Source organism: Dreissena polymorpha, chromosome 3 (genome assembly GCF_020536995.1).
Source record: "Dreissena polymorpha isolate Duluth1 chromosome 3, UMN_Dpol_1.0, whole genome shotgun sequence".
NCBI lineage: Eukaryota > Metazoa > Mollusca > Bivalvia > Myida > Dreissenidae > Dreissena > Dreissena polymorpha.
The window spans coordinates 112733560-112753716 of record NC_068357.1 but is presented as its reverse complement, the minus strand read 5'-3'; the positions used below and the strand labels follow the sequence as shown (position 1 = coordinate 112753716).

General features: G+C 35.3%; 1 protein-coding gene across 7 annotated transcripts in view; it reads right to left on the bottom strand.

Moving 5' to 3' along the window:
• Positions 1-5808: 5808 nt before the first annotated feature.
• LOC127871064 (endothelin-converting enzyme homolog) overlaps positions 5809-20157 on the bottom strand; it is a 98348-nt gene continuing 83999 nt past the window's right edge. For 6 of the 7 annotated variants that reach the window (XM_052413709.1, XM_052413707.1, XM_052413708.1 and 3 more), the window contains 11 exons: positions 18569-18589; positions 15671-15769; positions 15210-15287; positions 14669-14772; positions 13572-13682; positions 12254-12321; positions 11460-11584; positions 10230-10295; positions 9139-9234; positions 7955-8031; positions 5809-6709 (listed from right to left, as the gene is read on the bottom strand). In XM_052413709.1, the coding sequence (XP_052269669.1) occupies positions 6610-6709; positions 7955-8031; positions 9139-9234; positions 10230-10295; positions 11460-11584; positions 12254-12321; positions 13572-13682; positions 14669-14772; positions 15210-15287; positions 15671-15769; positions 18569-18589 (945 nt within the window). In that variant the 3' untranslated portion in view covers positions 5809-6609. The remainder of the gene's footprint in view (positions 6710-7954; positions 8032-9138; positions 9235-10229; positions 10296-11459; positions 11585-12253; positions 12322-13571; positions 13683-14668; positions 14773-15209; positions 15288-15670; positions 15770-18568; positions 18590-20157) is intronic. The other variant, XM_052413706.1, reaches the window with a different exon arrangement.

Here is a 20157-nt window from a genome sequence, read left to right as displayed (position 1 = left end):
TGATTATTATAAAGGAGTTTGCATAACATAGCATTTAATTTGGTACTATTTTAAATTCTATTTATTATAGTTAATATTTTTTGTTTAAAAGGGACTTTTTCAAAGTTTGGAAAAATGGCATTTAAAAGTTTGTCATAGATTGTAACAAGAATATATAAACTATATTCAAACAAACGGGATAATACCCCTGAAAACAAATAAATGTATTTAACTGTTTATTGATAAGCTACCTATCATCAAAAACTAAGCCTTTGTAACATATTTCATTGAAATTTTGTTTAAATACGCTCGTGACAAACGTAGCATTTAAAGGCAGTCTATTAACTAAATGCCTGAGTGGTGAAGTGGTACCCAGTAATTATTCGTTCATTAGGTTCCAGGTTCAAAATTATTTGATATTTAACTTTAATATTCAATTTTTATGCCCCCGGTAAGGCGGCATATAGCTGTTGAACTGTTCGTCAGCCTGTCTGTCAGTCTGTCTGTCTGTCAGTCTGTGCGTCCGTCCGAAAACTTTCAACATTGGCCATAACTTTTGCAATATTGAAGATAGCAACTTGATATTTGGCATGCATGTGTATCTTATGAAGCTGCACATTGTGAGTGGTGAAAGGTCAAGGTCATCCTTCAAGGTCAAAAGTCAAAAATTACAATCCAAGGGAAGTAAAAAGCTTTAAAAGGCAGATAATTTCTAAACCTGCCAAATGATAGATTGAAATTTTATTTCAAAAAGGCGCAATAAGGGGCATTGTGTTTCTGACAAACACATCTCTTACTTCAATATAAACTAAGTTTTAAATTATGATTATTTAAGACAATCCCAACTTCAAGTAGATGCTTGTAAGTACATACTTTAAATCTTATTATTGAAATATACGAACATCTGTAAGTCTTAAAGAGATGGAAGAAATGGAATTCTTTCCTAATCAATGTGTGGCGCTAAGAATAAAAATTTTTGCATCACATTATTAAACACTCATGCGGTATGCAATAAAAAAGCAAACTTTACAAATTGTCATAAATTGTATTTAAAACAAAAGCAGACTATGAATTAACATAATGTGAAATAAGTTGAGAAATTCAAATTATTATTGAACAAAATCATCGTGAGTTCGTGAACTATATGAGTCATGCACTTAGAATTCTGTGGCACAAACCAGTTTACATCACCGTGCCAACGCGGTGGCCCCAACTTTATTCTTCTATGTATGTATGTTGTTTTGTATTGTGCTGTTTCCTACTGTTTTGGAAATTAGTCACTTGCCTTAAATAAAGGACCAACTAATTGTTTATAATGAGAATGCAATACTGCTCCAGCAGCCGGAGTTTCACTTCTTTATATTTATTTGGATACATTGATGTACATATACACTTATTTTGTGCATAAATATAATATACACTCGACATAAGTTATTATGAAACTATCAATAACATGTCCTGCTCACAAGTGTGAGAAGTTTGGCGTCGCTATTGTGGTCAGCTTTTGTCAGTTGTGCCTTGTCCACATGTAGCTTGTTTCCGCTCTAGAGGCAACAGTTTTTTCTCAACCTTGATAACATTTGAGTATGATGGTTATTTTGACAACATCAAGGCCGAGTTTGAATAAGGGTCAAGTGGTGTCAAAATAGGTCAATATGTAAAATCTTAGAAAATCCTTTAACGTATTTAGTAGCCACATCTATGGTGCAACCGTGATGAAACTGGTCCGAATGTTTACCTTCACAGTGTGTTTACCTTGACACTAAGCCTCCTTTAAATGTAATTCAATTGCGGTTAAAATAAAATAAGGCAAAATTCTTCAACAAAACATGCACTGAACAAGCAAGTATTATATTTCAATATTGAAGGAAATTGGTACGAATGTTAATATTAAAAATATTTAGGTGGAGTTCGAGTTAAATGTTTAAAAAAAAGCATTGTTAACACTCTACAAGCAAAATATATCAATTTTCAGGAAACTTTTCCCGAATGTTGATCTGTACATAGTCTAGACCAATTTTGAATATTGGTCAAGTGGGGTTGAAACTCGCTCCTTCAATCAAATCTTACCAAACCATCGTTACCATTGTAGAAACCACATTGATGAGAAGAATTTATATTGACCATTTATCGGCAATGTGTAAAATGTTAAATTAAAGTCTCAAAGGTCACTGGGTCAAATCTTATTGGTGCAATGTGCGTATTTTTAAGGAAAAACAAATACATACATTATGTTGCTTAAGATTTTATTTGCAAAAATAGCGAAATGTCTGCACATAGGAAAAACATTTTGTTTGTGTATTATTTGTACATTAAATGTACACCAATTTACAAACATAAATACATAAATATTTACAACATTAACAACAAAAGCGCGGCAGTTTCTGAGATACAAACTTTCGAATGCTAATACTAATACTGCATTTGTTCAATCCATTCAACACCCGTTCTTACATTCATGCTCTTTCACGTGTGAATCCAGTCTGTTAGCAAACATGTTCATTCTTCATCAGCATATTACCTTTGTTCCCATAGAGCCATACTTTGAACAGTTGGCATCTGTTCCCATAGAGAAATACTTTGAACAGTTGGCATATGTTCCCATAGAGACATACTTTTTACAGCTGGCATATGTTCTCATAGAGACATACTTTGAACAGTTGGCATATGTTCTCAAAGAGACATACTTTGAACAGTTGGCATCTGTTCCCATAGAGACATACTTTTAACAGTTGGCATATGTTCTCATAGAGACATACTTTGAACAGTTGGCATATGTTCCCATAGAGACACAGGTTGCACAGTTGACATACATACACCTTTCACATGCATACGTTCATGTTTTGTTCGCGTACATACATCTCATATACATAGTTATTATTTACAGAATATTATTTGCGAAACTGTCAAATAGCAGCAGATTAATAACGTATTGAATACACATCGTAAACATATTTAAAAATTAAAACGACACTTGAATTGCATTTAAAAATGACAAAACACAACCAAACAATAAACAACCCAACTATTAAAGCTGAACTACATAAAGGGTATTAAATTAATTATTTCAACAGTTCTTTAATATTTGTGTGTAACTGTATGGATATCATAGTCAGGATGCATGATCACGTGACTTTGTGGGGTTCCACCTTTTAACTTTATTGGATATATACACGACGGTGAGTGGTGCTTTATTTCAAATAACTTTTTAAAATTATTTCTCTTAAGAATTTCAACTAGTGCATAAAAGAAAGATTTTTATGTTGCGTATGACATTGTGAAATACATCGGCATTACTTTATTTAATAATATGTGTTCTTGTTTAAAAAAATCGGCTTCTTTTGCATTCATTGTAGATCTACACGGTAATTCTAACGCAACGTGAATTTTCGTGAACGATTTCAGACGTATTCAATGATTTATTCTTGTACCTTAAGATATTGGCACACACTGCAAGAATAACCGTCTTTTATGCACTAAAGATTTTTGCAAATTAATTTCAATAACGAGACATTTGCAAAAAAATGTTCTTAACGGTGTGTTTACATTCTGTCCGGCTCGTGTGTAAAACACGGGAAACCCCGTTGAATCTGCACCTTGATAATGGCCATGATTGTGTTACGTTTTATAACATATTCCTTTTTAGGATATACACAAAGTAGCCATCTTCGCATTAAAATTAAAACAACACATAAAATCACAATAATACAAATAAAAATAAAAACTCTTGTACATTATAATGAATCTCATTATCCAAAGGAGTGAAATTGTATGTTTGGTATACACACAATTTAAATTATTAACATTTGTTTCATATATAAGAATAGAGCGGCACAATTATTTATATAATAATTCACTAATTCAGTCAATATATCAACTGTTATTTTTTTATTTTAAGTTTTTTATAAAGGTAAAAATCGACATGTCAAACCACATGTACATTTTTTTAACAGAAAAAGCCTATTCAATATTTTAATTATAACACAATACCACTAACACATCTGCGCAAAAAAAAGAAACAACATCAGTAATAAATATGAACACGTTTTTAGACTATAAAGGAAACCCATTTCATGGCAGTACACGAGAAACAAAAGCATCCCTACAAGACAATTACAAATACTTAAAGCGGGTATATACGATCTTATCAAATATTTAGTAATAAATATAAAATGTGTAAAAAACTTATTATACACATATTTCAATATAAACTAAAATAAAAGTTAAGAAGAACATGTGTCGAAAAATGCTCAATAAGCCAGATATTTAATTCTGAAATCGAAAAAGGCTGTACAGCCGAATTCGCCAGCATGTATATCATGCATGTACGATGTGAATCTAAATTAAGTTTAACGGTTCATTTGAAATTCCTGCAGCGATATCGATTCATACGACACATGAACACTTACAAAAAAGACGAATGCATCGGTTATTGTAGGAAAATAATTACGAATTATCTTCGTCACAATCGGCTCGGGGCGCTAATTTGTATTTGCTGTATTTTATGAAATTCGTCTTAAATGTATCATTTTTCTTGCAAATTGTGTGTTATTATAACATATTTGTATCAATATTTTACAATTCAGCACATATAAAAATCGTATATACCCGCTTTAAGATCGTGGATTCTTCATGCTTTAACAACTTTTATATCAATATAATGATATTTATAAGACAGTCATGAGATTAAGCATTTTAATTCTTTCTTTCTTTTTAGTAATATATTGGTTTCTTCAGTGAATTTGTTTGAATATGCATTGTCTTTGATTATGCCCGTAATTTTATCATTATTGAAACATCGGAATCCGAACTGTTTACCAATATATTGCGTAATGAGCATGTGGAACGCAAAGTTTGTGATTAAAATTAAACACGGCGTTAAAATACACATATTTATTACATCAAAACGGAGCCGATTAAAAAAATAAAAATCGCACATTATATACATGATAAAAATAATTTCCGATTAAAAAGCAACAAAAAACTTTAAAAAACAACAACACTTAATTAAACCAGTATTAAAAATTGTGTGGCATGTTTAAGCAATATAAGCGGAAAATAATCATAGCGTTGAAAAGAAATATCTTTTAAGCATTCACTGCAGACACATTTTAAAAATGTCCAACAAGCAAACACACATTTTTGTATGTTTCTACATACATTGTAATGAGAAAAAGTGGTCAATACGTGAATGTTTACAAAGTGTTACATCGATAAATTGAATTTAAGTAATACAAAACTCATCTGCAAGTAGTGGATACACACATCACCAACTAAAGATTTTGATTGGATTAACACACCGGGGTAATCATAGGCAGTAACATCTGTGGAGCCTCGATCTCGAATAACGGAATTTTATGCACGTGCGTTAAATGTTCTCTCGTGTTAGCCTGTGCAGTCCGCAGAGGCTGATTAGGGACGACACTTTCCAAGTAAAATTGATTTTCGAAAAGAAGAGACTTCCTTAAAACGAAAATTTCTATTAAAGTAAAGCGGAGTGTCGTCCATGATAAGCCGGTTTGGACTGCACAGGGAATTCTGTGACGATATATACGCAAATGCATACAACCCTGATTCATTTAGCGATTCTCATTTATATGAATGATTCCACATGTAAACAATCATTAAAGGTCAAACATATCTTTTCGAAACGGCACGCATTTAAAGAAATGCCAAACTCGTTTTGGATGACGCTTAGTGAATCAAATGTTTATTAAATTTAACAAAGAGTTAAGAGGAAAGACATGTATTTATTTACTGGTTCCGCGATCGGATTATACATAAACAAATATATTTTAGATTATATAAATGCATACAAATGACAAATAATTGCTAACACTAATAAACACTCTACATATTGTTTCAATGCTGTACCAATAGTTTTTAAATGTATTCACTGTAAAACTCTGCCTATGATACGTTTTTTCGTCAAACAATTGCCAATAAAACGTTTTTCGTCAAACGAATGCCAATAAAACATAATACATATTTAAATAAACATTTCGGTAGAAAGAAAAACTCTGGTGCAATATTCATGAAGCCGTCAACAAATGTATCCTTATGAAGAAAGCATTCAAAATTAACAGTCCACCAGTAAGTAACAATTGAAATAATTACATGAAGATGAACATGTTATCCGATAGGAATTCCAACGATAAACACATGCGTTTTCTTGATAAAGTATTTCAAGTTCTTTAAAAAAAATCGCACTTGCTTGCAAGCATTTTAGAATAAACTTTTGATACGTTTTGATCATCTGGCCATGTAACATTAACTTAAATCCGAACCTATCTTTCAGCTGCTCCTAACTGGAAGCTTCATTAAGTTTTGAGGACAGTTTCATTCCAACTTTAATATGAAATTTGTGTGTTAAAACACTCACACGTGCAAACTTATGGCCGATTAATTTTTAAAGTATTTTAATTGCAACGCTTTAATAGCAAATGCAAAAAAAATGTATTGCCTCACAGGTTTTATTTTAATTTCAAATTTACAATTTCAATTAATTTAAACAGCAGGTGAACGTTGCCAAAGCGTATGCTTTCTACTAGAAATCATATACTTTCAAGTGGATTCCCCCTTCGACGTTGAATGAATACGATACATGGCCCTTTGAACCCAAGTCTCGCTCTACCAGACCTGACACTTGAGGGAGGGGTTGTAGCGTGACGTATAAGGGCACTTGAACACGTCTTGGAATGCGAGATTATTTGATAAGGCACCTTCGATCCTGCGGAGAAATTAAAGAAAATTCATTTTAATGAGCCTCGCTCTGTGAAAACGGGACTTAATGCATGTGAGTTAATTTTCGTCCCCGATAAACATGTGCAGTATTCACTGGCTTAACAAGGACGACACTTTCCGCCAAACCTTGTTTTCGTTAAGGAGTGATTTCCTTTGAACGAAACATTCCAATAAAGCAGATATTGTCGTCACTGATTAGCCTGTCCGGGCTTCACAATCACATCTGGGATGACACTTTACGCACATGCATATACATCTCCTTTTTTTCAAGAGCTAGCCTCCATTGTCAGTTGTAAAATATACAATTTTCCTTTGGCAGCTTTATGTAACCAAACTTTATTAAGGTCCGACGCGCAGATTTAATATGGTATATTTACTTTATTAGCCGTATTTTTTATATTTAATATCCAATATAATTAATTAATTGGTATTAACAATATGCAATTTTTTATAACGGATATGCAGTACCATTTTTTCCTGCTGCGGTTTATGTAAATGAATTTGATTTTTAAATGGACTGCTTGGACGAACAAAAGCTGTTGTACATTCATTATAATTTCGATGTTATTCACACATAGAACGATAAAATAGTGCGACAGTGTGTCAATCATTAAATCAAAGTGTGAATTACTTAAGGAACATGCGATAACGAGAATGTTCGTATCTTAAGTTATATTTGAATTGTGTCACTATAAATAGCCGTGGCGTAGTGGAAATGGTGTCCTTAGTAGCGGATCCGTGGTCTAGTGGTAACACACTGGCTTCACAATCCAGAGATCGCTGGTTCGATCCCCCGCTGCACCTGACCTACTAACTCGTCTTTCGCATGAGACGTTAAACCGAGGTGCAGTGTACTAGGTGCTATACACCGGGCACTAAAAGACCCAGGGTCACCTCTGGAACGGGGTGTCTCCTGTATCTTGCACTATCCCCCGTAACCAACTAACACGTCTTTCTTGGGGCGATGGCCATATGGGAGACAATCCCGGTGCACTCGATAAAAAACAAAAACAACAACGAAATGGTGTCCGCCCAGCGACCGGAAGGTCATGTATTTGATCCCCTCTGTGGGAGCGTTCTTGAGATTTCCGCGAAAGACATCAATTACTGGTTCTACCCAGGAAACGTACTCGAGCGCATTTCAATAAGCCTAAGCATTTGATGCAGCCGGAAAACATAAATAGGTCTAAACTATAATATGCACTAAGATATACAACTCTTTTGTTATTACCTGAACGGACCAGGGCTGTGGGGATCACGTACAAGGAAATCTGTTATACCGGACTCCTTCCATTTTGAGCAATATAACTGAAAAAACACACATACATTTCTTAATGCAAAATACACTTCACTACCAGATTTGCGTTGTAACAGCATTAAGTTTAATGAAAATAATAAGCTGAAGTTTTAAGAAAAGGCATTTAGAATGCACATATATTCGATTAAGTTTCGAAAATTTACACTCGAGCCCCCTGTCTGTGTGTCAACAGATGTTTGTCCAAGTGTAAGTAGTACATTGTCAGGATTACGCAATCATGTAATCTAATGTGTGCTTTAAGTAACCAAATATGTAAAACAACAAGCACATTCGTTCAATTGATATTCCCCGCCATGGAAGGGTGCATATCCATTGATATATGGTACTGTCATAACGCATAATTACGTGTAGGGTAATTGTTTTGTTATGAATTGCAATTCTGCTCATTGATATCTATACACCCATGAAGTTTCATGTTGAAATCTTGTAGCATATCTGTGATATAGCCTTGAAAAGTTGCACAATACAAAAATAACAAAAGCGCGATAACTCTAGGTTAAAAAGTGCAGGGTTATGGTTCTTGTGCATGGCACTTGTTGCCATTGATTTCTACACACCCATGAAGCTTCATGTTGAAGTGTTGTATCATATTTGAGATATAGCCCTGACAAGTTCCATCATACAAAAAAAGCAAAGGGTAATAACTCTTATTTAAGAAAGTGTCTGTGTGAAGGTTTGGTTCTTAAGCACGGCAATCGTCTCATTGATATAAATACATCCATAAAGTTTCATGTTGAAGTCTTGCTTGGTATCTGGGGTAAAGCCATAAAAAGTTACATCATACAAAAAAGGACATTTACTCTTATTAAAGAACGTGTAGGGTTATGGTTCTGCTCCTCATCTATATCTATACACATATGTAGTTTCATGTTGATAGTTTCCAATTATTTTTCGCTCCGCCTTTGGCGGGGGATAAAAAATGTCAATATAATCAATAGTTTAGATGTCGCAATAGGTCATTTACAAAGTCTGTATCACAACGTATATACCGTAGTATTCTATTGTGATTTGAACATGGTAGCTTATATTCAATCCGAGTTCACAAGGCTTGAGACATTTTATAAATCTGTCCCTTAGCTAGGACTGTGCAAGCTGACCTGAGCAAAGCTGATGTAGAAGATCTGTCTATTGTCGAGCTGCAGGCCCGCCAGGGGGAGCTCCTCCCCTTGCTCCTTCATCCAGAGCTCGAACGCCTGCAATCATCATCATCATCATCATCCTCATCATCATCTTCACCATCGTCGTCGTCGTCGTCATCATCATCATCATCATCATCATCAACACCACCACCACCACCACCACCACCACCATCATCATCATCATATCATCATCATCATTCTCCTCATCATCATCACCATCAATAATAAACAAATCACCATATCATTTTCGTGAAAATTTCACAAGTATTTTTACAATGGAAATCGTCGAAAATGCAAATGCACATTTGTTACACTTGAGTACGTCCATAATTTGTTTACCAAACATAATTTTGATCTAGACAGTCCATTTACAGCCAACGTATGAGCCTCGTCCTGGAAAAACTGAGCTTGATGAATTTGCGTCAAGTGTCGTCTCAGATAAGCCTGTGTAGTCCGCAAAGTCGTCTCAGATAAGCCTGTGTAGTCCGCAAAGTCGTCTCAGATAAGCCTATGTCGTCTCAGATAAGCCTGTGTAGTCCGCAAAGTCGTCTCAGATAAGCCTGTGTAGTCCGCAAAGTCGTCTCAGATAAGCCTATGTCGTCTCAGATAAGCCTGTGTAGTCCGCAAAGTCGTCTCAGATAAGCCTGTGTAGTCCGCAAAGTCGTCTCAGATAAGCCTGTGTAGTCCGCAAAGTCGTCTCAGATAAGCCTGTGTAGTCCGCAAAGTCGTCTCAGATAAGCCTGTGTAGTCCGCAAAGTCGTCTCAGATAAGCCTGTGTCGTCCGCAAAGTCGTCTCAGATAAGCCTATGTCGTCTCAGATAAGCCTGTGTAGTCCGTACAGGATACTAAGGGACGACACTTTCCGCCTAGACAGAAGTTTCGATTCGAAAAGACTTTCTTTTCTTTCAACGTAATAATTCATGAAGGCGGAAAGTTTCGGCGCTGATTAGCATCTGCGGACTGCACAGGCTAATTCAGGACGACATTTCCGCAGATGCATTAAGCCCCCTTCTCTCAAATCGAGGCTCATATGTATACAGTGCCCTCACCACGTGAGCAGCTCTCAAGCCGCCGTTGTCGGCGATGTTCTCTTCTAGCGTCTGTTCACCGTTCACCTGCAATGCAAATGAAAACAGAGTGCCACTTTGTCAAACTATTTTCAAGGTCTGGGTTACATTTATCTTAAGTTAGAGAGCGGACAGCATACATTTACCAAATTTGGGAAAAGTTAAGGTCTTCAATTCCAAATCGCAACATGTCATCTGGCGTGTTATAACGAACTTGGCCGGGATTATATGGCAACAATTAATATCACAAAGCTCGATGACAATCCATTTCATTTTGAGAGCGGACACGGTTACCGGTAGTATACAGCGTGCAGGATAACGTGAATTTATGGGGTTCACAAATGGATATTAATGGATGTAAACACACCGGTAAGTGGTGCATTTTTAAATAACTTTTTTAAACAATTTTTTGAAGAATTTCAACTAGTGCATTAAAGATAAAAAGTTATATGCGGCTTATGGCAATGTGAAAAAACATCGGAATTACTATATTAAATAAGCTTGTGTTCTTGGCAAAAATTCGATGTGTTATGAATTCATATACACGGTTGTGCTGCATGCAACGTGAACATTTGGCACCAATTTCAGGCGTATTCAACAATGTATTCTTAAATCTTAAGATACCGGCACAAACTGAAAGAAAAACTATTCACTATATATTTTTGCAAACATATTTCAATAACTTGAGATATTTGCAAAAATAAAGTTCTAAACGGTGTGTTTTCATTCTGTCCAACCCGTGTGTTAACCCCTGTGAACCCCGTTGATCATGCACCCTGATATGGCAACTTTTTGGAAATTCAAGGGCAAATTACCAAAAAGTTCTTCCGGCAATCTTGCTGGTTAACGAACTTGACAAATACATTATTCCCTCAAGTACCAATACATTTCACATAATGATTCGAATGAAAGTCTTTGAAATAAAGAGTAGACATTATCCTGAACGCCCTCAGCCCGTCCAACCGACCGGCACAAAACCTACAGATGTTTAAACGGGATTACACATGCCAGTTGAAGGTGAGTTTTAAAAATAAAATATCGGGTTACTGATATACTCAGGCTAAAGCTTTCGTTTATAACTAGTAATTGCTACGCACGAGAAATCCAAATTCTTGTCCTATTGGGACAACAATTATTAAAGTGGCCAATAAATAAGGAATATTTCAGTTGCTAAATCAACGCTTCAAAGCAGTGTTCCTTAACCCGGCTTACCGCCATGTTGTGCACTTTGAAGTGGTCGTACTGGTCCTTCATACAGACGGTGGTTTCCTTGAACATGTCCGCCGTGATAGGGTCCCACCAGTCCCGCAGTTCACCCTGGCCGTCGTACTGGCGACCTGGAGAGACAACACGATGCGGTCTATATTTATCAAAGACTTCAGTTGTCATACTTGTTGGTACCAAGAATGTATGCTTCATCTAAAAATATATCGTAATTTATGTTTGTCGTACAATATTTGTTAAAGCGAGCTCCGGGCATATACCCACGCATACGACTTCCCAACGGTACACACAAGAGCATACGTACCGTACACCAAGTCATTTGAGAACAATAGTTCTTGAGGTGTTTGAATAAAATAAGATTACGAGACATGGTATAAGCTTTATCCACGTTTTTTATGTTGATTGTTGAAAATAACGTAGCTGGTTAATGACAATACAATTCTACATGCGTGCATTTACAATGTACACCTAACACTCTACTATTACTATAAACCGCGTTCAGGGAAACTGGTCTTAATGCATGTGCGCAAAGTGTCATCCTAGATAAGCCTGTGCAGTCTGCACAGGCTGATGAGGGACGACATTTTTCCTTTAATGGAATTCGTCGGTAAAAAGAGGTCTCTTCTAAACGAAAAAAACGGTGACAGGGGATAGTATCGTCCCTGACTAGCCTGTGCTGACAACAAAGGCTAATCTGGGACGACGCTTAACACACATGGATCAAGTCCAGATTAGCAAGAACGAGGTTAATATTAATACACGGTAAGCTTGTTTGCTCTCACCTTGTACATCAAACGCGTGCGTGATCTCGTGGCCTATCAGGGAACCGATTGCTCCAAAATTTAAGGCACTAAAACGACGTTTTAAATACATATTAAAACAAGAAATAATGATTGCATAAAAATCTAAATTATAAAAATTAGACGGCCCTGAAATCCAGTTATAGCACATTATCCTACTATTTTTTTAGTATGAATGATAAAAACGTCAATAATTAAGACCCTATGCGAAACACGTGTGGTTTCTTATAATTTGTCATTGAAAAACCTTTTGTCTAATTTTCAAAGCACCGTGAAACCTTCCGTTATGAAAAGCGTTACCTAATACAACCAAGTTTATCGAGCATACTCTGGGAAAGCGTGACCTAATACAACCAAGTTTATCGAGCATGCTCTGGTAAAGCGTGACCTAATACAACTAAGTTTATCGAGCATGCTCTAGGAAAGCGTGTCCTAATACAACCAAGTTTATCGAGCATGCTCTGGGAAAGCGTGACCTAATACAACCAAGTTTATTGAGCATGCTCTGGGAAAGTGTGACCTAATACCACCAAGTTTATCGAGCATGCTCTGGGAAAGCGTGACCTAATACCACCAAGTTTATTGAGCATGCTCTGGGAAAGCGTGATCTAATACAACCAAGTTTATCGAGCATGCTCTGCGAAAGCGTGACCTAATACAACCAAGTTTATCGAGCATGCTCTGGGAAAGCGTGACCTGATACAACCAAGTTTATCGAGCATGCTCTGGGAAAGCGTGACCTAATACAACCAAGTTTATCGAACATGCTCTGGGAAAGCGTGACCTAATACAACCAAGTTTATCGAGCATGCTCTGGGAAAGTGTGACCGAATACGACCAAGTTTATCGAGCATGCTCTGGAAAAGCGTTGTCCTAATACAACCAAGTTTATCGAGCATGCTCTGGGAAAGCGTGACCTAATACAACCAAGTTTATCGAGCATGCTCTGGGAAAGCGTGACCTAATACAACCAAGTTTATCGAGCATGTTCGGGAAAGCGTGACCTAATACAACCAAGTTTATCGAGCATGCTCGGGGAAAGCGTGACCTAATACAACCAAGTTTATCGAGCACGCTCTGGGAAAGCGTGACCTAATACAAACCAAGTTTATCTAGCATGCATTGGTAAAGCGTTGTCCCATATAAGCCTTTGCAGTCCGCACAGAGTATGTGCGGAAAGTGTCTGCCCTGATTAGCCTGTGCGAACTGCGCATGCTGATCTGAGACAACACTTTAAGCACATGCATTAAGGCCCATTTTCCTATAACGAGACTCATGTAATATATAAGATCAGATGTACCTGGGCCCATCGTTGCTGTATATGGGCAGGTGAAAGAGCGCTATGGGGAAGATGATGTCGTTCCTTACCGGCGAGTAGTCCGACTCCACCGTCACCGGCGGGTTGATCCAGCTACAGACAGACGGGCAAACACGGTCACGTTTATGGAAAGCTTGTAAGGTAAATAACTGAATTTAAATGGCAGGAAATGGTTTAGGGTTGAGAACTAAATTTAAGTTGATGGAAATGGTGTAAGGTAGAGAACTTATTTGATTGCGCGGGAAGCCAAAACACGTTGGTGCATATAATGATTTTTTTTTATTTCCTTACTTAAAACAAGAGATTGCCAAGCAATATGGTCCCCTACTGGTGAAACCCCGCCATTGTCAGTAAAAAAAAATTATTTTTTTATTTGTTGCCATAGCAACTAGAATTTTTGACGTAGGAACAAAATGAAATGATGTGCATAATCTCCATATTGCCATCTATCCATGTTTGAAGTTTCATGACAAAATATGAAGAACTTTTAAAGTTCTCGCAGGATCCAGAAAAGTGTGACGGACTGACTGACAGACAGACTGAAAGACAGACAGACGGAGTTCAAACCATAAGTCCTCTCCAAAAAAGATTACCTATACCGATCACTTTTAATATTTGTTTAGCTTGCGCTGTAATTCAAATGTTTAATATTTAATATTATTATTATTATATTGTTTATATTTAACGGGTTTATATTTAAACATTTCACATATTAAATAAGGTCACATTAATATCGTTACTTATTTAAGCATCTAAGATTTCTGTCCCAAATGTTCAGCACAGCAGGTGTTGATGATATTTTCTAATAAATTGGGATCTTGATTACTTTATGCAAATAGTATAAATATATGTAAAACTTTGGCCATACAACTCTGAACAGCATTTAATCTGAGTTTGCAGCTGAATATTCGAGTGAATAAGCACAATAGTCAGATTTCCGGGTATTTTTCGTGGATTTCAATTGGTTGATTTCTTTGTATCTTCTTCTGACATTTGAAAATAATTAAATAGCTTGATCGAAAACGTAACTTGTTTATATTTGTTACCTCCTTTAGGATTTATATATGTATACTAAATACCTGTTAGTTCTGTCGAAGGGCTTATTTAGGGACATCACCATGTTTTTGATTGTAAACCTTCGCCAACTCAGCAAATTACTAAACCAGTCTTTCTCTACGAGCATCTGTAACAAATACATTGAAATAAGAGCCGCGCAAAGCGAAAATGGGTCTTATGCAATATGCGCCAGCGTAGCTCCAGACCGGGCTTCGCATCCGCGCATTCTGGTAAGGAGCAACCATGTCCGCTCTCAAGTCACGCAAGGTTACACGGTATCATAAGCGGACAGGGTAGCTTATTACCAGATGCGCCAATGCACCGGCTGGTGTGGAGCTTCGCTGGCCGCATATGGCAAAATACATATTTTCGCAAGATGCGGCTCGTGGAATTAAGTTAACTTGATACTTGGAAACTTTGAATGAAAAGCGCATGCATATCATAGATAATCGTCATCATAATTATGTAAACTTAATTTACAATTATAACCATTTGCCCTTAATGTGATCCGAAAACGCCAGTATTCAGGTTTGTTTCGATGTGAAATAAAGGGCTTCAATTTACCTCCTTGTAGAACTCATTGAGGAAAGTGGTGTTCATGATAAACGACGGGTAGCTTACTTTGTCTATTATCTCGTTCAGCTGAAATAAGAAATTGCAAACATATATCAACCTTTTGTTTTATATGACTGTAAGTTGCTTAAACCATTTTCATAAAACATAAAGTACAACACACGTTTAATATTATCAGCCTTTTAAGATTTTTACGAAAAAATACAATATATGACAGTGTACAAAATAAATCACAGCTAGTAATTTATACGTTTATTTTATAGTCGAGTCGTGATGTTCAAAATATAACAAAAAATAATAAAAATGTAAATAAAAAGTACGCGAAATAACTTAAACTTGATCCGTTTAATATCCATGCGTCTATTTAAGGCATTTCATTTGAGAAGGATTCGTTAAGTGCAGTTTACACTAAAATATAAGTATACGACATTACTTCATTTTTTTCCGGATACCTTCTTTTCCGCGTTTGCTTTCGTAACTGGGTCCATCCAGATCTTACGTAACAAATAGTCCCTGAATGCTCGCTTGACGTATTCCACGAGGCCTTTTATCTGCAAAATCAACGTTACGTCGTTCGTAGCGTAAAGTTGCTTACGTCATTTTAAAGGGGAAATTTGACAAAGCTTTCTAAGATTAAGCTTATTGTATGTTAAATGATTGAAAAAAGAACAGATAATTATATACAAGCGTAACTAAAGGTAAATCTATACAAACTTGCGAAAAATAATCATAGTGCGTGAAAGCATTTCGATTTATATGCGTGTTAAATTATGCTAGTTAAATTTAAATAAAACAAGATATGTACCACAATCATTTACAATATAAAGAAAAGCTATGTAACACCGTATTTAATCAAGATTCACATTTGAGACCATTTTCGCAAAACTTAGTCTACTAAAAAGGCAAACAGCTTATGATAAAGGCCGCAACACATCGATCCAGTCGTTCAGATTGTGGCACCTAAAATTGGAGCTAGTAAACGAACAATACAATACAAATATTTTATCCATATTTATTCAAACCAATATGCCTTTTTAACATTAAATCGATTTGGGCGACATTTTATATTCAGACAAATGGAAATAAATATGCCATTTTTTATTTGGAAAAAAAGCATTTTTGTTGAGTTGACTAATTGGTAAATGCTCCCATTTCTTGTCTTTAACATTTAACGAAACATTAATTATCGTTGCCGTGACTATGAAGTCTTAACAAAAAAGCTCTTTGTTGCAAAGTGAAAACTGCGGGCACAATAACAAAAATTATCCTATTTCACATTATGAGATTTAGGTGCGGCAAATTCGACGAACATCTGATCAATTTGTTATTGTCCTTGAAGTAAATAAAATATAAGTAGAAAGTTAAGAGCATTCCAATAAGTTAAAAAAAAAACATAAAATAAAAAAAATCAACATCTGAAAATTCCAAAAAGGCCAATTGTCATCAAAAAGTGTGAAAAGGGTACAATTGTGCGATTGTTTCCTTAAAGTAAAAAATAAATAAAATTGTATATGATATTACTCCAATGAAGAAATAGTATAAGTTATATCAATAATAATAGTATGAAAATCAGGTATGTTTATCATATTTGTATGAGCAAGTGCATTTAAATAAAGATCCATCAATAATCTTGATACCTTAATAGACTAACCATTAGCGCACACTATGATAGCCTTACTAATATAAAAGCAGCATTCAGTTCAACCTCTTTAAACAGCCCAATCAGATTTGAAGCTGATTGCAGCTCTAGAAAGGGTCATCAGACAGTTCTGATAACATCTAAGCCTCGTTCTGAAAAACTGGTTTTCATGCATAGTGCTTAACATGTTTTCACGGATTATCCTGTGCAGTCCGCACAGACGATTAAGGACGACACGATCGGATTTTATGGATGTTTAAGGAAGTTACTTCTGAACGATAATCTACTTCACAGGTGTTGGGAGCTTGGCCAATAATATATCTGAATTATTTTTTTGTCAAAGTGACGAAAAATGTTGTTTTATGACATATTGATATTGTTTCAGTGAATTGGCCACGCGCCGAACACCTGTGATCTAGTTAAGGTGGAAAGTGTGGTTCCAGTTTGGCCTGTGAGTACTGCAAATTCTAATATGGGAAGACACTAAACACATGCGTTAAGCCCAGTTTTCATAAAACGATGCTTATATCATATAAAATAACTCATAGAAAGTGCTTTATAGGGGAATTCTTACTGTTGAGAACTTAATCAAAAGTTGTGTTTAAATTCAAACTTTGGGCGAAAGGGTTCGTGCTTTTAACGCAACCTACAAAAAAACTAATCGAGATAATGAGGTCAATAACACACGGACTCTTGGGTCATTAAAGGGACATGTTCTAGAATTTAAAAATATGCTAATAACCAATTTTGTGAAGTATTTGGTGACGTTTATGAATAAGCACATCAACTAACACTCTTAGTAAAGAGATACTCTCAAACGACCGATAGTTATGAAAAGCTTACACTGCGAATAATCGATGTAAACCGCGGGTTTGGCTAACAACAGAATGCATGTCCAAAGTATATTTACTCGGAACGTGTTAGCCTAATGATTCGAAAGTTAGTGATTTATACTCAACATATTATTACTTTCCCCTGTAATGTTTTTTTAAGAGACTGTATTTGGTTTTCAGCAGAAATTCTTTAGCGAAAGAAGTTACCAATATACATTCCTATCAAAAGTATTTCTTAATTCGCTAAACAAGTCCCATTAACCCATTTATGCCTAGCGGCTAGAAAAAAAGGCCTTGGCAAACAGCGTAGACCCAATTGAGACGCCGCATGATGCGGCGTCTCATATGGGTCTGCGCTGTTTGCTTAAAGGAATTTCTGTAAGAAATATTCTAAATATAGAAACAAATATACTAGACATCCCTAATTTTGAAAATAAATTGATCCAATTTAGAAGGATGGGAGAGTCCAATAGGCATAAATGGGTTTACACAGAACTCGATGAATGAAGGTCAAATCTCTCGCAGTGGAATACATGTTCGGGGAATTCAGGCTCTGAATACATGTGTCAACAAAAGGGGGCACTCTGGGGAGTATAAACCTACGTCTGAAACGAATTGTGTTGTGAAAACATCATATAAAATGCTACAGCTTTAGATATGAAATTTATAATTATATTCGACTTTATTACACCTAACCCCAAAATGTATATACAAAATAAACCTGTTATAATAAAAGACCAATCCACTTGTTGTTTTTTTAAACAAGTCCAATCGATTGAAATATTAATGTTTTAATCATTCTTTATCATATAACAATAAAAACAATGGGGAATAAAGCAGCAATACCCTAGCAGGTATCTATTCATTTATATACAAACCTTTAGAATTCGTTCGTCCGCCTTTAAATTATTACAAGAAAATACCAAATGAGTAATACAAGAAGCAAGATGACAAAGATGCCTTTAAAGGGATCTTTTCACGCTTTGGTAAATTGACAAAATTGAAAAAAGTTGTTTCAGATTCGCAAATGTTCGTTTTAGTTATGATATTTGTGAGGAAACAGTAATACTGAACATTTACCATGCTCTAATATAGCCATTATATGCATCTTTTGACGATTATAAAACCTAAAAATTATAAAGCGTTGCAACGCGAAACGATTGAATAATTTGGAGAGTTCTGTTTTTGTCGTTAAATTTTGTATAACTACGAAGATTGCTTATATAAGGTGTAAAATACGTCAAATATGTGTACTCGGCGGAATAGCTCAGTAGGCTAAAGCGTTTTTACTTCAGGACTCTGGCAGGACTCCAGGGGTCACTGGTTCGAAACCTGCTCCGGGCAATGTTCTTTTCCTTTTTTGAATTTTGTTCTTGATTTTTTACTGGAGCTTTTACGATCCAATGTTTACATTTATCAATATAAAGCATTTAATGAATAAGTTAAAAAATGCCAAAATCTGTGAAATGGCCCCTTTAAAAGCACAGTGTTATACTGTTTATTACATACAAATGGTTTTTCATATATGAAAACATATCGATAAATTGTATCGTTTCACGTGAATTTCAGTTAATCAATGTAGGAACATTTGCTTACATCAATTTTTTTTTATAAACACGTGTATAATACCGGTATATGGTAATATAAATAATCTTTACGGAAAAGCTCATAACACTCTATGCGTAATGATATCAACAGTAGTAATATACATACATAATATACATTATTATTTAAATTACAGTTGAATCGTTTGTTCGTGTTAATGTTTTCAATTTATATATTTTTTTCAAATGTATTTAACAAAATATTTGAATGTACCGTAGTGATAATGCACAGATTTAAATGCATATGAGAACAAAATGCGTGTATCAGAGAGAAAAGAGAATTAATAAATAGAGTGCGTAAGCATACTGTTTTGTACTACAAAAAGAATGAAGAAATAACAATTTACAGTAGGAAATTAGGGTACTAAAAACTGTATATCACTATATAACACTGTTTGAACACCTAAAACCAGTAAGCGCTCTATCGTTCCAAATATTTATATCGAATTCTACGTTACTTATTTGAGTTTAACGTTAAGATTAGATTAGAACATATTGTATGCCATCCTTATTACATAAAAATACCGTGCAAGATTTGTTTTAATGACCGTAAAACATGAATTAACAAGTGAAATATTTCATAGCGTTAACACGAACACATATTTACATTAAATAGAGTATGACATCCTAATTACAGATATGTTTACCCTTCACATTAATGAAGTAGTCCGCATGAAAAATAAAGAAGCGAATATTTACTGAGGATTTTTTCTTACATTAACAGTTATCAAGACGAGTACGCCTTCCTGATCATAAAAACCAGAAACGACACGAACATTTTTGTCTTCCCAATAAATAAAGAAGAGCGCATTTATTTATATAGTGATGCTTGACCTCCTTAAGCTAACTTGCACGATCATGGT